This window comes from Polypterus senegalus, chromosome 15 (genome assembly GCF_016835505.1).
Source record: "Polypterus senegalus isolate Bchr_013 chromosome 15, ASM1683550v1, whole genome shotgun sequence".
In the NCBI taxonomy this organism is placed as follows: domain Eukaryota; kingdom Metazoa; phylum Chordata; class Cladistia; order Polypteriformes; family Polypteridae; genus Polypterus; species Polypterus senegalus.
Genome location: NC_053168.1, coordinates 108,661,396 through 108,680,864, shown reverse-complemented (window position 1 = coordinate 108,680,864; position 19,469 = coordinate 108,661,396). Strand labels below are relative to the sequence as shown.

Sequence of the window (19,469 nt, the reverse complement as noted above, 5' to 3'; positions counted from 1 at the left end):
ACAGATCACTACAAAATGTTCTAAATTTATTACATTGGATTTGGCCCAGTTGAGTGGTGACCATAAAAACAACATTTACTGTATCCTGGCCTAACAGTGAGGGGTTGGAGGGCAGTGGTGACAGTGGGGTTGGTGGGTCAAGATGCCTCAGTTTATCATGGCCCAAGTCATCACTCAAATCAATGGGAGTGGGGGGTTAGCATGAAAAGGATGCCCCCAGTTAATTTTAGAGGAGTCAATGAAAACTCACTTGGGGATTTCAGTCCCCAGCATGTGTTATCATGTGGTTCATCCTTGTCTGGTTGTGGTTAGCAAAATCTTCCCTCACTGTAATAAGTTATGTAAGAATAGTATAAAAGCAAATAGAAACTGACTAGGCTGTCCATTCATGAACAATTTTCTCAAGGCCTGTTTATGACGTGAATGCTAAAAGAACTGTAAAATACTAAAATGCCTCTCAACAACTTGTCGGTGCAGTGGCTATGGTTTACAACCCATAGTACCTACATAGTTATGTCATTTATGAGTAGCTTTCACTTGGGTGGAGTTTGCTTAATCTTTTTGTGTTTGAGCACATTTCTTCTGTAGATTCTAGATTCTTTCCAAAGCGACACTAGAGGCCCATAACCCTAAACTGGCTATAGTAGACTAATAAAACAGATGGACACTAATGAAAATATGTGTCATCTATCTATCCATAGTCAAAATCTGCTTAATCTATTACTAAGTCACAGGGAGCCCAGACAAAGCCCAGGTTCAAGATCTAACCCTGAATGTAACACCATTCCATTAAAGAACATACAGCACCTATACCATAGTAATTTGTGAATTTATTAGAAGCCTGGTGGCAACTGAGTAGGGAAATCAATACTTAAGTGTTATGAAAATTCTTGACAAAAACAGAGATCTGTGGTAACTTAAAAAATAAAATGCCAGTGTTGTGAACAAGGACAAATGTCTCAAAATATCTCAAACTGCCCTCTAGAGGACAGCAAACCATCAAACCCCAACTAGTGAAGAAAAAGCAAACACTTTAAAAATGAAGGATTTGTTTTCATGGACATTCTCTGTAACGTGATATCCATCCATTAATCTTCCAGACATGGTTTATCCTGAGCAGGGTCACAGGGAAGCTGGGGCCTACCCTGCAAACCATGGGGTACAAAATAGGAACAATCCCTGGATAGTGAAATGTGAGCAAAAACCAGAAAATTAATGTAAAAGAAAACTTACAAGAATCTCAAGAGATATCAAAAATGAGTCCAATAATCCAATTTGGAGCTAATGCCTCAGCACAAGTTTGAGGCACCTCTCAACTTTATGTTATGAAATACGAAGAGTGTCTCAATATTATTGTGAGAAAAATCAAAAGACCAGGGGCCTCATGTATAAACGGTGCGTACGCACAGAAACGTTGCGTAAGAACTTTTCCACGTTCAAATTGCGATGTATAAAACCTACACTTGGCGTAAATCCACGCACTTTTCCACGGTACCTCATACCTTGTCGTACGCAAGTTCTCCGCTCGGTTTTGCAGACTGGCAGCACCCAGCGTCAAAGCAGTGCTACTGTTCCTGTGTGGTTACACCTTATTTTCCTGACGCGGCTTTATAAATACACCAAAACTAACCGCATATTGTTTATTAGTGTAATGCATCTGATTGTAATTAACTTGTAACAATATAATGGTAGAGGGAACAGCCATAGTATTCCAAATACCATAACTGCTTTAGCGTTGTTACTCTCACTTCTTCTTCTTCTTCTTCTTCTTCTTTCAGCTCCTCTAGTTAGGAGTTGCCACAGCGGATCATCTTTTTCAATATTTCTCTCACTGCACCACTCACTGTATCTGAGTGTGAATTACAGCAGCAGCTGATCGGAAAGGGAATTATCGGTATACAGCTTCAAGGACACGCTGTCTCAGCCACTGCAAAATGTTTTAAAGCCTTTCCTGTACGGACCTCGCGGTTCAGAAACAGAAACGATATCATTTATAAGGTGAAATTCAGCAAAATATGTTTATTAAATTATACAGTTAAAACTTTAACTTCATTTAAATAATCTATATTCTTCACTGGGAGTGTCGTTAAGGATAGAATAATTAAACATGTACTACGAAGATATTTCAATGTTCTTTAAACGTTTTGAAGAATCGGCGCTAAGCTTACAGATGGCTTAATGTCTATTACAGAGCTGATTGTATGTCGATCGGTTACTTGGGGAAAGAAAAGCACTGACTGCAGTGACGGCTACGCCAATATATATTGAATATAAAACAGAAAGAGAAAATAACAACACAGCTAAAAACACAGCGACAAATTTTGGCAAAAGTTAAATGCTTGTGTCATGAGCACGAGGCGGCTATGCAGTGTCCGCAACGGACGTAGCCATCCACTGTGCATAAGCTACCTTACTGACGGGCGGGCGAAGGAGCCACCGATTCTTCCTCTGCCCAGTGCCACCACAAGCCTAGAGCGCCCCTGATTGTATTGCTGCAATAAATTATTTCATCGAAGTGAAACACATGTTTAATAACGTGCTTTAACTTCTATCATCATGAAAATGATATCATGTATACATCTCAGTATTTTAGTTATTCAGAGAACTGTAATATTATGAATGTAATTGATTCTGTGTCCAGTTGAAGGAAGAGAGCCGGTTTAAAAAGCAAGTAGTGATTCACACACATAGAGCACATAGAATATCAAATACAAAAGAAAGCATTTAACGTGCTACTGTAATTACGATGTGATTTGAGAAACTGGTTAATTAAACGATTTTAAGATGAAGTTTATGATGTTCTACTTTAATGACAAAATAAACTACGTGATTAAAGTGGAAATGTTGAGATTGAAGTTGACATTTTGTGCTTTTTCCTCACTGTGTGCCTTTTTTTCTCTGTACCCTAATAAGCTTTCATATGACACTCAGACAGTGGGCTTACAACTCGGCTTTTCACAGCGACTTTGATATGTGACTTCTTTTTTATTTCCGGCACTGTGCGATTTGTGAATGTGAGTTTTCAAGTTTCTCCAACACGCTATGTCACTCGATCAACTTCCTTTTGTTGATTATACCACGTGTATTTGAACAAATAGTATGTTTTTTCTTTGCCTCCACTTGGTATTCGCTGAAATTCTTATATTTTCCCCCGTGCTTTTCCCATTGTCTTTTCACAGAAGGCTGCGCTTAAGGGCGATTTATATTGATTTGCATATTCAAATAGGCGTAATTCTGGGAGGAGTTGGGGCGTTACATAAAGCGCGTGCACGAGCGTTAGTTTTCACGCTGATCGGGATTTATGTAGCGGAAGAACGTGGAAGTTGGAGTACACACAGATTCCTGCATCTGGATTTTTCTGTGCGTAAACACATTTCGGCTTTTGTGCTTACGCGATGTTATAGTGCGAGTTCTACGCACAGCGTTATACATGAGGCCCCAGGAGAAGCTTCTTTAGATAAAAACATAGTCAGGAATAGCAAAGGTTCAAAACTAGAAGTTCCAAACTACAGTAGACAGGTAACCAAAAATCAGAGGACAAGGTGTTATTTAAGAGTGGAAGACAAAATAAAATTCATAAAGCAAAAACAAGCCTAGCTCTAAGGCCTGCTTGGTTAATAAGCTAACCGTCACTAAAGAGAACTGAGATGTAGAGCATCCACTGAGGGATAACGCACTAAACAGAATTACATCTATTACATAGTTATCATGGCGATCAGGGTAGCATGAAGTATCTGAATAGTGATACGTAAACAAGATGGTCATTAAAATAAACTTTGTCAAAATGAGAAATAAATCATGAAAATGGAGTCCTTGAGTAAAAAAAACACTCGTAATACACAAAAAGCACTTAATTCTACACTATGCCTCAACATATAAAAAGCAACGTACTTAACAATAGCATAATAGTTTAATATCTAAAAAAAATTATATGAAAGTAAAAAAAATACAAATTAACTAAAACATTAACATACAAAAATAACCAAGAACCATCAAAAAAAATAACAAGATAAACAGACTTAACAATGGAAAACAAGAGACCAGGGACAGAACCCTGGTAAGGCCATAACACTAGCCAGCTCCTGCTCTCTGCCTCATTGTCATGTCTGTCAAGTTATTTGTTCTAAAAACACTTCTCAGTTTCTGCCTTGAATGCCATTCCTCTCAAATTAACACTGCCTGTCCACGTGCATGAGTTTCACTATTTAATTGGAAGAATTCTGCTGGGTTCACTTTATCCGTGTCTTTTAATCATTTTGAAGGTCTGGATTAGATCTTCCAAAAAGGCTACACTCTCTTCACTTGGCAGAGTAAGATGTGCCTTTTTGTCAACTAGTTCCTCACTTCTCTGTGCCTTGGGATGCAAACTTAGAATAATATACACTTCAGCACTTCTTGTCAGAAGCAAGCCAGGCAACAACTCGACCAGATTAAATGGGGCAATTAGCCAGTTTAATCTACAGTGAATTCTGCTGTGTGACAAAACCGTCACTATTAAAAATATTAACATACTACTTATTTTCTGCAGTTACTGTATATCTTTCATATCAGAACTTACCTTTAATACTTCTGTTGGACCTCATACTGACCTCACAGTATAGAGAACAGAAACAATTACATGATGAAGTCATTTATGTCATTTTGCGAGATTTTCTCTTTTACCCAAAAGGCCATTACAAACTTGTTGAAGACAAGAAGGTAATAAATATATATATATATATATATATATATATATATATATATATATATATATATATATAATATACTCTCTGTCACTTATTGCAGAGTTCTGAATGCTGAGAGAGCCAAGAGAGGTCAATTTATCAGAGGAGTGGAAATGCCAAAGATGTATTTTAACTAAACAAAGAGAATTGTGAGACTTCCAGAGTTTTAAAAATAGCCGTGTACTTTAGAATAACATTTAGTAATGTTTTCATCTATCTCATAATCCATGTGTCCTGTTACAGATCATGAGACAAAGCAGCTGAGCTGGCTTTTGAAGGCCCCTATTCTGTAGACAGAATGGTAGACCTCTGCAGCTGTCAAGGAAACGCTTTGGCACTTGTGATTTAGAGATTGCATATTTTCTGATTGTGCGAGGACGCCCTTGCTAGTACCCCTCAGAGAGCTCTCCCTTCAGGAATCGAATCAGACATTGAAGAATATGTTTGGTATTTTTCAAGTCAAAGTTATTTCTTCATGGTTATGGCATATATTAACTTGAAACTTAAAGCTGTGTTCTAAAATGGTGCCATCTTAATGCATGGGGATGCTGGGCAGTTGCCGGGGGGCTACATGAGCATAGGGGCCCCATGCTAATCTATGTATGTATGTTGTGACTTGTTGTCAATAAATAAATACTATACTATACTAAACTATAAATAATTGTTATTGTGTTACAAGTGGACATTGGCATTCGCCTCTGATTCAGCATCACGGCCACTTCCCAAACCTCACGTGCATGTATGTGTATGGAGCTCACACACTACATAATGTAAAAGCGTATATGTTAATGTCACTTCAACTCAATTCTCTGCAAAGAGATTTCACAAATGTTTGTGTGGAACACTTGATTAATAATAAATAATTCATAGTAATTTCATACTGTGCCATCTCCATCTGCATGGTTTACCAATTGGGTATCATTTATATGCTGAAATTTTTGTGTTTTTCTAGTCTCACGTTATATTATTCAAACGTTTGTGTTGATTAATCTTTGCTGTACAGCATGTTTTATATGTTTAATTTTATCGACCATTTACATTTTTATTCCTGTGAGTGGTTGTGTAGGTAGGGGCCCCAGTGCACTGCTTTCCCCGGGGGCCTATAATGCTGTTCTAAAATGAAGCATTTGTGTAACATTTAAAAAATACCTAACCTGTTCTGTTTTTAAAATGGAGGTGATGGAGATGGAATCCAAATGTCAAAACAAAAGCTTTAAAGCTTACCGAATACATTCACATTGAAGCACAAAGGTTTCAAGGGAATAAAATCCGTCTTCCATATTTCTGAGGCATACTTAAGATAACAAAAGCTAAATGAAAAGAGCACATTTTATCACAGATTCTTGGTACTATTTCTTGAGGTAAGGATATATTTTCTGTTTGCTCATCTGCTCGCAGTGGCCATTGTGGGGAACGTTTTGACATTTTCAACATGTCCAGCCCCAATCTGTCAAATTTCCATAGCTTCATGTTGCATATAATCCTACTTTTGACTCTAAAGTTCTTTTTCTTCAATGGTTATAGTTCACAATGGCATGTAACAAGTGTTGCTGTGCACAAATGTGTACAGAGGGTTTGATATAGCAGCAGATCTGTCAGTATGCCCTGAGATCACCTGATTTGACTATGCATGAATTACAACATCTGCCAGCACCAGTGGCACATGTGCTATCAAATCATATTAGTTTCTTATGCTATGTGCACTCAAGTAATTTTTTTATAGTCAATGATGGGACACTTGCTGAATCACAAAAAGACATGGTGGTTTCTGGACAGATGCTCACTTTTTCATTCACAGCACCTTTATGTCTATCACATTCTGTGTTGTTTTCTTACACAGCCATTTGAGCACCAATCAACAGTCCGGTTATGCAATACAGCCACAATAAAACAGATTGAAGCACCTCAAATCAGTCATTGAATTGTATAGCATATTCTGAGCTGCCCCATGCTGAATGTATTAATTCACTCAACAAAAATGGCCAAAGTGGTGTGAGGCTTCCAAAATGGCCAGGAAAGCAAGCTGGCATTTTCCACAGTCTGCCCAGCAAAGATGCACACAAAGGTAGCCTGAGATCCACCAACACTGGCTGGCTTCGACCTACATCGGGGCAAAACTGCACATTTAAATCAAAATTTAAAAATATGTTCTTAAATGCCCCAATTATGTGAAAAAATGCCAATCTAGAAAAAGGATGATGTAAACCCTTGTCTAGAAGATGAACAGGACAAACATGGAATCTTCATAAGTAAAAAATGTATTTCAATAAATATAAAAAATCTGAATAAAAAAAGAAAGCTCAATGAGCAGAAAAGCACAAAAAGGAGTTGCCTAAAAAAGAGCAATAAAAAAAAACAGAAAACAGAGATCCAATACACAGTCCAAATATAGTGGTCAAGAAAAAAAGCAAGAAGATCAAAAATCCAATAATAACAATAAGAAAACTCACCAACGCCAAGTGCATACAATGTACCACATTTAACTGCCTGGTCCCGCAGCCTTTAGAGGGGCGTGGGAAGTCCTTAGAGAGAGATGAGTAGATGGAACCATCCACGAAATACAAGGAATTTGGTAGAATAAAATATAGAAACTAAATAATAAACTAATTTAACAAAAAATACATAATTATATAAAGAACAAATATAAACAAAAATAATACAAGAATAATTAAAGAATGAAAAATGAACAAAACAGACACTTGTCTTAAACATAACAATGAGGACACGGTAATAACAGGACTGAAGATAACATTTTTCAACAAGAAGACATAGTTGCTAAGTTTCACTGTTCCTTCCTGGTGGACATATATTCAAGCCCCATAATATGATGAGGCAGAGATGTGATTTGCAGTATTTAACTATTTTTATCACATACTGTTTATTAGAAAAGCTGTGGGTTTCTTTTTTACTTTCTGCTACAGTCTGCATAACAGTGCCACCTGCTGGCTCAGGTCAAGTGCAACATCTGAACAGGCTTAAGCCAGACAAGCAGATAAAATGACCAGAGCTTAACATTACTTACCCAGGCAATGGCGTGTGCTGCTTATAGCTACTGTTATATAAAAAGGAGTATCATGCACTTTTGTAAGGGGTTGTTGAGTGAGGCTTGACTGAGAGTAGAACACAAAGAACAATCAAAGGGTTGTTGTTTAACTCCAGCTTTGTTGGATTTTCTTGATAATTCAAATGCTGTGAACTGTCCACCTTGAACTAATAGTTTGAGTCGAACATGACAGCTTGGTTACAACCCAGCAAGGAGTTGCTGCAATACTGGAATCCATTCTGACCCAAAAAAAGAACAAATTCTTGACTCACAATAGCAGAGACATTGATAGCAAGGCAGTGTGGATGATGGATGATATTTAGCTGACATGTTAATATGCTAGCACATATTTTGTGAACGCAATAAAAAGAGAGGAAAAAGACTAATTAAACAATTGGACAATTTAGAAGACTGAACGATTTGTTTGTGAAACTGGCTGTAACTACAGTGGTACCCGAGAACTGAAGTTGGGAACACCTGAGGCTTCATGCATAAACAGTGCGTACACACAAAAATGTTGCGTAAGAATGTTTCCACGTTCAAATCGCGATGTATAAAACATACACTTGGCATAAAGCCACGCACTTTTCCACGATACCTCATACCCTGTTGTACGCAAGTTCTCTGCTCGGTTTTGCAGACTGGTGGCACCCAGCGTCAAAGCAGTGCTACTGTTCCGGTGTGGTTACCCTTTATTTCTTAGAACCACATTTCTGATGCCGCTTTATAAATACGCTGAAACTAACCGCATATTGTTTATTAGTGTAATGCATCTGATTGTAGATTACCTGTAACAATATAATGGCCCAGGGAATAGCCATAGTATTCCAAATACAGTACCATAACTGCTTTAGCGTTGTTACTCTCACTGCACCATCTCCTTCTTCTTTTTCTTCTTTTGGCTGCTCCCTTTAAGGGTTTCCACACTGGATCATCTTTTCCATATTACTCTCACTGCACCACTCGGAGTATTTTTATCACTGTATCTGAGTGGGGAATCACAGCAGCAGCTGATCAGAAAGAGAATTATCGGTGTACAGCATCAAGCACATGCTGCCAAAGCCATGGCAAAACGTTTCAAAGCCTTTCTTGTACGGACCTCGTGGTTCAGAAACAGTTTCATCCCAAGAACTATAAACACATTCAATCAATTGCTCCTTGTAGAACTGTTTGTACTTATAAGAACAATTACCTCACTGTAAACTTGCACTACAGTTATAATATTACACAATCTGCACCACTTTATAAATCTCGTATTTACATATGATGACGATATCATTTTTAAGATGAAATGTAGTAAAATATGTTGATTATTTTATACAGATAAAACTTTAACTTCATTTAAATAATCTGTATTGTTAATAATTAAACATGTGAGGACACAGTGCCACAGCGCTAGCAAGTTCATGTATTGTTCCTGCCTTGCGCGCTGTATATTTCCTGAGGCTGGCGCAACACTGGAAGGATAGATGGATAGAATAATTAAACACGTACTATGAAGATATTTCAATGTTCCTTAAAAGTTTTGAAGAATCGTCGTTGTAAGGTTACAGATGGCTTAACGTCTATTACAGAGCTGATTGTGTGGTGATTGGGTATTTGGGGAAAGAAAAGTAAGGACAGGAACAGCAGGTTAGTACGTTTGAAAGAGACGGTACTGCTACAATAAATGATTTCATTGGAGGTCGCACATTGCGCAGCAGCATCTTGTGAGAGACATGAACAATCACTACGCCATTGTGTTCCCATGTTTAATAACATGCTTTCATTCCAATCATCATGAAAATGATATCACATATACATCTCAGTATTTTAATTATTCAGAGAGCTGTAATATCATGAATGTAATGGATTCTGTGTCCTGTCGGAGAAAGAGAAAGAACGGAAGCACGTAGTGATTCATACACATAGAGCACATAGAAAGATCAAATACAAAACAAAGCATTTAACATGCTACTTTAGTTACGATGGGATTTGAGAAACTAGTAAATTAAATGATTTTAAGATGAAGTTTATGATGTTCTACTTTAATGACAAAATAAACTACGTGATTAAAGTGGAAATTTCAAGATTAAAGTTGACAATAAGCTCAGAAGGTGGGCTACAACTCGCCTTTTTACGGCGACTTTGATATGTGACTTCTTTTTTATTTTGGCACTGTGTGACTTTGTGAACTTGAGCTTTCGAGTTTCTCCGACATGCTATGTCACTCGATCAACTTCCTTTTGTTGTTTATACCACTGTTTAAATCAACAAATAGTATGTTTTTCCTTTGCCTCCATTTGGTATTCGCTGAAATTCTTATAATTTCCCCCATGCTTTTCCCATTGTCTTTTCACAGAACACTGAGCTTAAGGGCTATTTATATTGTTTTGCATATTCAAAGAGGCGTAATTCTGGGAGGAGTCTGGGCGGGACAGCACGCGCGTGCAAGAGAATTACTTTTCACGCTGACCAGGATTTTTGGAGTGGAAGAACGTGGAAGTTGGAGTACGCACAGATTCTGGATTTTTCTGTGCTTAAGCACATTTCGGCTTTTGTGCTTACATCATGTTATAGTGCGAATTCTACGCACGGTGTTATGCATGGGGCCCCTGTTATACAGGTTTTCTGCATTAAGATATATATATATACATTTTTTAATGTGTTTTAAGTTTTAGGTGTACCTCCATAACCATGTCAAATTTCGTTATCTAAATTATGATATTGAGACTGCTATATGGGAAGTCAAAATTTACTCCTACAAACTTAAAGTTAACGTGAACCTTTTAGGACCTCTTAGGTAGGACACATTTTTACTTGACAAGATCTTTACCTGAATCTGCCTTTTCAGGTTTGAACCATGTAAAGAACTATCTTTATTCCTCATTTGGCCAGCCCTTGATGGTTCTAATCTTTTGGGTCTTCCAAAGACTTTTTAGAAAGATTCTTCTGTGAAGTGTGAAAAACAGACTTTGGAGCTCTTTAACTCCACTCCCAGTTCTTAGGAACCCCGTAAACAGACTATAATTGTTATTACTTTAGACTACTTTTTAGACACCTGTTTTCAATTTTTGAGTGTTTTTTAGTTGATCAGAAAATACCAAATTATATTTATTGTGATTCAAAGGATATGAAAACATTATGTAGGCACTGTCCACTAAAGTCATAAGCAAGTACATCAATTTCATTGGTATCTGATCAATTCGTCTTTTTTAACTCCTATTGTCATATCTCAGCCAGGGTTAAACAAATTGAAACTTTGTACTTAATACAAAGTAAAATGACAGAAGTTTATATTTGACTTCCACAGAATACATTCATTTTCCTTCTTTTTCTTGGCCATTATTGTCAATAGGTTGCTTGTCTTAGCACGTATACTCATATGTAACAGTGTCATTCAACCCAGATAACATGGGGCTTGGGTGGTCCCGTGGCCTCAGAACCCCTGCAGATTTTTTTTTTCTGTCCTCCCTGGCCATCGGACCTTAATTTATTCTTTGTTAATTAGTATTGCCTAATTTTATTTTTATATTTTTTCCTTCTTCATATTGTAAAACACTTTGAGCTACATCATTTGTATGAAATAATGCTACATTAGTGGTTCCCAAACTTGGTCCTGGGGACCCACTGTGGCTGCAGGTTTTTCTACCAACCAGACGACTTCAGTGTCAGACTCTCTAATTAGTAAATAATCAATTAAATAACCTGGAAAGCCGAATGAAAATTAGGTTGAAAATACTGTTAATGACATACAAAAAACGACATATTCCCCATATAAATGCTTATTACATTTTAATAAAAATCTACCAAACTTAGTTTGTAATTTCTACATTGATTCCAAAGCACAAAAACTGGGAAATAAGGACTCACTTAATTAGGCTAAGAGTCCAATGGAAAATGGAAGTTGGTTGGAACAAAAACCTGCAGCAATAGTGGGTCCCCAAGACCGAGTTTGGGAACCATTGTGCTAGATAAATAAATGTTGTTGTTGTTGAATACCTATTTAAATAATACCAATCTTTTCAGATTTTTGTTATTACCTGTATTTTAAACTTTGGTAGACTGTTGGAATGAGTTAGCAAATCAAATATGAAAAAGAGCTTTGAACAGTTTTAAAGAAATATGGCTAATGTACCTTCATCCACCTTCTCCCGCCCCTACAGGTCTTCCTAAATCTGCTGCATGATCCCGAGATTAAGCTGTCTGTGCCACCGCCTGCTGCAGAAGCCTTCAGTGTCAACAGCACTGAACCAATTAATGAAGATGGTAACTATCAAATAAATATTCACAGCGTTGCCTCCTATATACACCTAATTGAACTGTTTCTTGTTACGGTTATACCGTAATGGCAGATGTTTTTTGACACTTATCTCCGTAAATGGAAAAAAAGGCAGCCAGCATTTAAATGTTATTTAAAATCCAATTTACTTTGCATCTGCAGACAAGAGTCTCTGCCCCAAGTCAGAAGCATATGAATTATTCAAGGAAAAAGAATATATTAATGATATCCACTGCCTTTGAATGCTACTGCCTGAATGAAAATTAGTGTTTCTTTTTGCTCTGTTTTAATAATCACCAGCATGGGTATACTCTCTAAATAGGGTCCACAACACGAATGAATGAAAAATTCTGAAAACAGACAGCACTTTCCCATTATTTATTTATTTTTAATAAACAGATATTGCTTAAAGCCAAAGTATTAAATGCACAAGGGTACAAGTACCAGCTGCTAATTGTCTACAACCTAGTGCACTAGAATAACGATTTAACTTAATCATTTGTTCTTTTATTTGAAAGAGAAGTAAAATAAGCTTAAAACAGATCTCCAAGAAACAGGCTGGGAGAATTGGATTAGACAATGAATGGATTATCCACTGCTTTATTGTAATTTTTTTGACTGCTGCTATTTCAGAGGGCATACATTTTCCCTTCTTTTTCAAACCAACCAGCCCGCATGTCTAGGCATACCACAAGTTAATCAAGTGACCCGACACACACACAAACTGCAGTTGAGCCTGTTGTGTCGGACGATATATCTTCCTGTCCTGGTAGTCTGTTTATACAAACCTGACTGCAGAGAGTGGGAAAACCTTGGAGTGCCATGAGATGGATGGTTCATGTTCACATGTGAAGAACACTGGAGTTTCAGGAGATACCCTGTAAGCCTCAGAAATCCCATTCAGAATGTAGGTCCCAAGTTTTGTCAGATGACTATACCAGACACTGCTCCATTCTGGTTAATAAACATATTTGACATCCTTCACATTTAGGACTCAATGGTAATAAGAAAAAGAAAATGTTGTTATAAAAATGTCCATACACTATGGTCAAGTAGTCTTTGACAGCTTAACAGGGGCCATAAGTCCATGATAAACCTTTGTTGGCTTTCAATCATTCATGACTGATGGCCACTTTCAGAATAGCCCTTAGATCTTACCGGAGATATCCTTAACATTCGTCATCCTACAGCACTGTATTATAATACTGCAAATATGCTGAGGAAGCTTGAGATACAATTAATTACAAAAGTTAAAATGAGAGATGATCATAAAAGAATGTTTGTGAGTCAGCTTAAATGAAAGTTTAAGTAGCCTCTATTATATCCATCTCTTATGGATGGTAGGAGCAGAGATAACCTGCTCTTCAGTATCAAAAGGGCACAAATTAGTATTTCAGCAAATATAAATTCTTCTCGGGCAGATATTTCATTAACAGTGTTTAGCTGAAACATTCTTAACCATCCTTTATTTAAAGCATATTGCATTTTCCTCTCTTAGTTTTTAAGCATAATACAGAAAACAAAGTGACAAAAGAAAGGAAAACAAAAACACCATGCCAAGGGTTCTTAAACGTTTTAATCTGAGGACACAAATAAGACAATCAGTACCATACTAGGACCAAAGGAGAGGATTATTATTATATTGACATCATAGCCATAAACAGGCAAATAACAATGGCCCATATAATAAAAAGCTCTATACATTTTTGTTTCCTTTCTGGAATATTTCTCACATGGATATTACTAAAAGAGAAAAGTGGAAAGCAAACACATAGTTGATAAAACAATACTTATGATTCAAAAACAGAACAGATTTCTGAGGTATATCAGTGCGAGTGTAAATGCTTACTGTAAGGTTTAATTAAGGTGAGAGAAATACATTTTTGGGGTGTGGCGCAAAGTATGATCATCTTTGATAGATTAGTATGAATGGTCACTGAACTTAGTTGCTTGATTCATAGTAAGAAAATAAGGAATGAAGTGGTCAAAAACAATTAACAGAGGCAGTTTATTTACTTTGTCTTAAATAAAATTTTTTAAATAAAGTTTTTCATTTAACACTTCAATAAAATGAGTAAAAAAGTAGCTAAATTTTTACTACAAAAAATGTACGCACTATTTGTATTTTATAAGGGGCATTGTTCGGTTTACTGTCCAATTTGAAATGCTTAATGCTACTGACTGACATCATACAGCTTGTCTCAAGCTTAGGATATTTTATGGTATTCTAATAGTTCTCACTGATCGAACAAACATGTCTTTCATGCTACCATTTACTGTGGTAGTACACAAAACAACGGTGTTGACGCATCACAGGGAGCTTTTGTTATAAAATATTCAAAGTATTTCCCACAACCCCACCTACTGTCAAACAAACAGTGAATCAGTCAAAGTGAGATGACTGACAAGCAAACACGTGAAGAAAGAAAGGGGGGCGAGATGAGGGAATAACACGTGGACACGCTTGTGAGGTGAAGGGACCCCAGCACTACTTTGAAATGTCAAAGTAGTGCTGTAACAGATGCAATGGAAGAATGTGACAATTTTCAGGATATTATAAAGGGAACAGAGTGAATAGGGTTGGTATATATATGTTGTATACTAAAAGCAATTTCTTTACACATGGACAACCTGTGGGTGCTTCAACCAGAGTTCACCGTTATGACATACTTTGAATCTAAATCTGTAGCAGGGGTACAAAGAAGACTATTCGTTAAGTTTAACATGCCTCGACGAGGAAGAATTCCATCTTGTAACACTGTTTTACAATGGCCCAACTAAATTCAAATTACTGGTAGTGTGAAAGACATGTTTGTTCGATTACTGAAAACACAAAATTCAAGCTGGGATGAACTTGACTAATTTTACCACACAAGATTGGTCAACCAATCACAAATACGGCACTGAGTTATGACCCACAGTTTAAGAGAAACTGCTCAAGGCTAATTGTATGCACAGTAAACCTTTGGATAATAACGAGTAACAGATTAGAATAGACCAGTAGTTCCCAAACTCGATCCTGGAGACCCATTGTGGCTGCAGGTTTTTGTTCCAACCAACTTCTGTTTTTCATTGGACTCTTAGCCTAATTAAGTGAGTCCTCATTTCCTAGTTTTTGTGTTTTGGAGTCAATATAGAAATTACAAATTAAGCCTGGTAGATTTTTATTAAAATGTAATAAGCAGTTATGTGGGGAATATGTATTTTTTAAGCCGTTATCAGTATTTTTAACCAAATTTTCATTCTGCTTTCCCAGGGGTTCTGGTTATTTAATTGATTCTTTACTAATTAGTGAGTCTGACACTGAAGTCATTGCTGCTTCCATCATCCCGGGTGTCTGCTGTGCTGGTTAATTATTACTATTAGGGTTAAATGAAGGGAGCAAACTACACAGGAAAAGGGGAAAATAATAGGAAAACAATAAAAGAGAGTTAAGCATTTATAGCTTTAGAAAAAAATAGAAATGTTTCTAACCTTATAAATGTAAAAACCAGACTGTTGTGTTTTTATGAATGCAGAACAAGAAAAGAGTAAAAACGACCAGCTAATTTAATTAGATCAATTGTTATCGATTATTATCACCGATTGTGAATCTGGTTGGAACAAAAACCTGAATCCACAGAGGAGTTTTGGAACCACTGGAATAGGGGTTATGTATAATGTAGGGGTGTCAAATTCAAGGCCCACCTTTTTGAAGCAGCTCCCCTTATTATCATTTAAAATATGTTACATGTTGCCTGCGATAATCGTTAAATTCTCAAAGACCACTTTTAATGTGAATTTCATATATAGATTGTATTCATATATAATTCAGCCAGGTTACATTAACATCTGACATTAAATACAACTCCATTGTCCACTTGTGTTTATCTGCACTTCACTTCACATCGCTGCTACTGGCTTGTAGTTAAAATGGAAATGGGCTTCTTCTAATGACCCAATAAGAGAAGGTGACATGCCACACTGACATAAAGAACTTTAGAGTTTTTGGATGATGCCAAAGACGTGATGATCTCATGAACAAAATTGGTATCTCAGCTTCCCACACACTTCTGCTGCCACTACATCCACTTTTTAAAGCTGCTCAGGTTAGTGTCCAGGCTGACCACCCCTCCATGGCACTTGCCCTACACAATTCTTTTGTCTTTTCCACTGACATGATTATTGTATTTGGACAGAAAACACGTTTGTATTTCCACTCCTGTTTAATTTGACCGCTATCTGTTTTTGACCAGGTCTGAATGTGGCCTGTGTAATCCATCACCTGTTTTTTTTAATGTGGTCAAGTGCTGCAAATTAATGCTGGTGTCAACAGACTCTGCATTGATGTCATTTTTTCGCTGCACAATAATAAAATAATAATTCTTTGCATTTATATAGCGCTTTTCTCACTACTCAAAGCGCTCAGCAATTGCAGGTTAAGGGCCCAACAGAGCAGAGTCACTTTTTTGGCATTTACAGGATTTGAACCAGCAACCTTCTGATTACCAGTGCAGATTCCTAGCCTCAGAGCCACCACTCCACCTAACATGGAAACACTTGCTGTGACTGCTGGTAGCTTTTGTAACCAGCCAGCCAGATTATACGATTGCAATGACCAAGGAACTTGTATGTTTTGTTTAGAAAAGAAAATATGATGGTGGTTGTTTGTCGATATATTCCGACCCATGCTGGGTATATAAAATGTTATTTGTGTCCCTTGGTAAAAGTGAGTTTGACACCCCTGCTATAATTCGTCTATTATGCTCCATTCACATTGCAACTCAATTCCAATGTATTCATTCATATGTATGAGATCAGAGCACTTCAGACTTTTGTATGTGGTACTTAATGATTAAAAATATATGGAACTTGAATGTAACCTGTGCTTGAGAACCTGAATCGGGATTGCCTGGAAATTTACCTTCACCAATTAATTTTACATTAGTGTTTATGCAGCCTTCATCTTATGCCTATAATGAAAGTCACAATAGATGAAAATATTGACGCAGCATGCAAAATATTGACTTTCAGTGGAAAGAAAGTAAGGTGTCAGACTTAAATAGGATTTGAGTTCTCTATCCTCAGCCAATACAGCCCAATTGCTACAGGTTGCTTCATGTGCACATTTTCCCAGGGAGTCTTGCAGATAGATGCTGACATAAGTAATCAAACATTCTCCTTAAAATTCTGTAATTGTCAAATCACTGTTTTGCATCAAAACCCTCTGCTTCTCTCCCCAACCAGTTCTGGCTCCTCTCTCATGTACACAGGTGTCTATGTACAAATAATTGCACTCAGAGTTACAGGTACAATATTTCTGTTCCTTGCCATCTTGTGCTGGAACCAATATTATGTAGCACAGCAGTCAGCATGCTGTTTGTGTTCACAGTGGTCTATTAGCCTGCATCCCTCTTGCAGATTTGTTTATATTAATTATATGCACTCAAGGCATATTCAGGATAGATGTCTGGGCACTCTCACATCAAATTTTGAAACACATGCAAAATGAATTTGAACAGTGGGATTAATAAAGTATCTATCTATCTATCTATCTATAAATCAGATATGAGACAAAAAATTAAATTAAGTTCTTAGTCACTTTAACAAGGTTGTAGCAAAGGTTTTGTTTTGTTAAGTATCAATACATGACTAATAAATGCATTAATGTCAGCCCTTAAAGCCCTCATTGTAGCAGTGCCCTTTAAACTCAATCCTTGGGAGCCTGTGTTGTTGTTCCAGCCAGAATCATAATCAGTGATTAGTTTTTACCACTAACCAATCTTTTTTCTCTTCTTTTATTTTGTATCCAGAAAAGCTCATTAATATGAATTTTATTTTTATAACACACTAGCCATCCACCACGTAGTAGTGAAACAGGACAAACTTTAAAAATCAATTAACAAAAAGGTATCACTAGCTAAGCGGAGGCAAGGTACACTCCAAAACGCAGACGTAGACCGACTCCCCACTACTGACGTCACTCTTCCCCCTCTCCTTGGCTCGCAGCCTCTGTCTTGGATTAGCGCGAATATATCACTCCTACAAGTGAACTATGATTCTTAGCGCAATGAGAGAAGTCGTAAAATCATCTGGAATGTTCAAGCAAATTCTAGAAAAAAAACAGATCGAAATCCGTTAAGTAGTTGTCTCGTTCGCTAGCTAAGCGGATGTAAGGTACACCCTGAGGCTGGCGTGTGAGTGAGGAGGGCCCCACCCCCTCCCCTCGGCCCACTGTGTCTCTCAGATTCACGCAAATAAATCGGTAATGCAATTGAACTATGAAACTTAGTGTGATGAGAGAAGTCGTAAAATCAGCTGGAATGTTCAAGCAAATTATAGAAGAAAACCGACCTAAATCCTTTAAGTAGTTCTCTCGTGAAAAGTGGACAGACATACAGACAGACAGGACGTTGGATTTTATATATAGAGGGATTTACAAATATTTGGATTTTTACTATATCTTTAAATGCCAATATCCATTTTAATGTTACCCTGTTAATTTAGGTTTTTCTGTGCAGTTTTCTCTCTTAATAATTGTGTTCTTACAATACCAGGGAAATATCATTGGAAGATAACAGGGTGCAAAACTACTGGCGTGATTACTAATAAGAAATTGATTAAATAACCAGAATGCTTGGGACGGTTGATGAAAATCTTAAGAACCAAGTAAATAAAAAAAACACTAAATTTTCGAAATGTAACATACATAAATGTTTGGAACATTCAAATAAACAATTAGCAAGCTTTATACTCACTGCATTGACTCCAAAACATAGAAAAAGGGAAATAATGTCATATGAATAATGAAGTTGATTGAAAAAAAAACATACTATCTATCATCTACAATAACATGGGGTTCTCAGGCCCAAGTATGAGAGCTACTCATGATAAAATATTGACAATAAACCCCTGGCTTCAAAGGCCAGCTTGTCTCCCAACTGTTTCTTTTAAATTATAGTAGTGAAAAAGTCCAAAGGAGTATTTAGGATTGAGGTGGATTCAGGTAAAGATTCATTATTTTATGAAGTATGCACCAACAGAGGGTCTTATCAGGGATATTACTTTTTTAAATAAAGAAAAGTTGAGATCACCATTACAAATGGACGCAGACTGCTGGACGTCCTTCATTCCAGGAGCCCTGTTATGTGGCTAGCCAAATTCTCTATGACAAGACAAAGAAATATAACAAAGCAACAAGTAAGCTAGGCTCATTTTGTATAGCACATTCAAGAAACATATTAGTTTGTACAAAATCAGCATACAGGTAAATGGTATAATCATTAACACAACTCTCTTAAATTTGAAGGTATCAAAATAGTTAAGAAGACTAAAAGTATATCTAAAGAGAAGCTTCTTATATGTAAATCCTTACTACATGACAAAATAAAGAGTGTCAATTGTCATTATCTCATTGCTCTCTGGGTAGCTGTGCTGGGTATAAATGGTACAGAATGTCTTA

General features: G+C 36.8%; 1 protein-coding gene across 1 annotated transcript in view; it reads left to right on the top strand.

Moving 5' to 3' along the window:
* The window catches only part of LOC120515514 (ATP-binding cassette sub-family A member 13-like), a 449,137-nt gene that overhangs the window by 154,969 nt on the left and 274,699 nt on the right, over positions 1-19,469 (top strand). Inside the window, exon 25 of the mRNA XM_039736576.1 lies at positions 11,913-12,015. Coding sequence (XP_039592510.1) covers positions 11,913-12,015 — 103 coding nt within the window. The remainder of the gene's footprint in view (positions 1-11,912; positions 12,016-19,469) is intronic.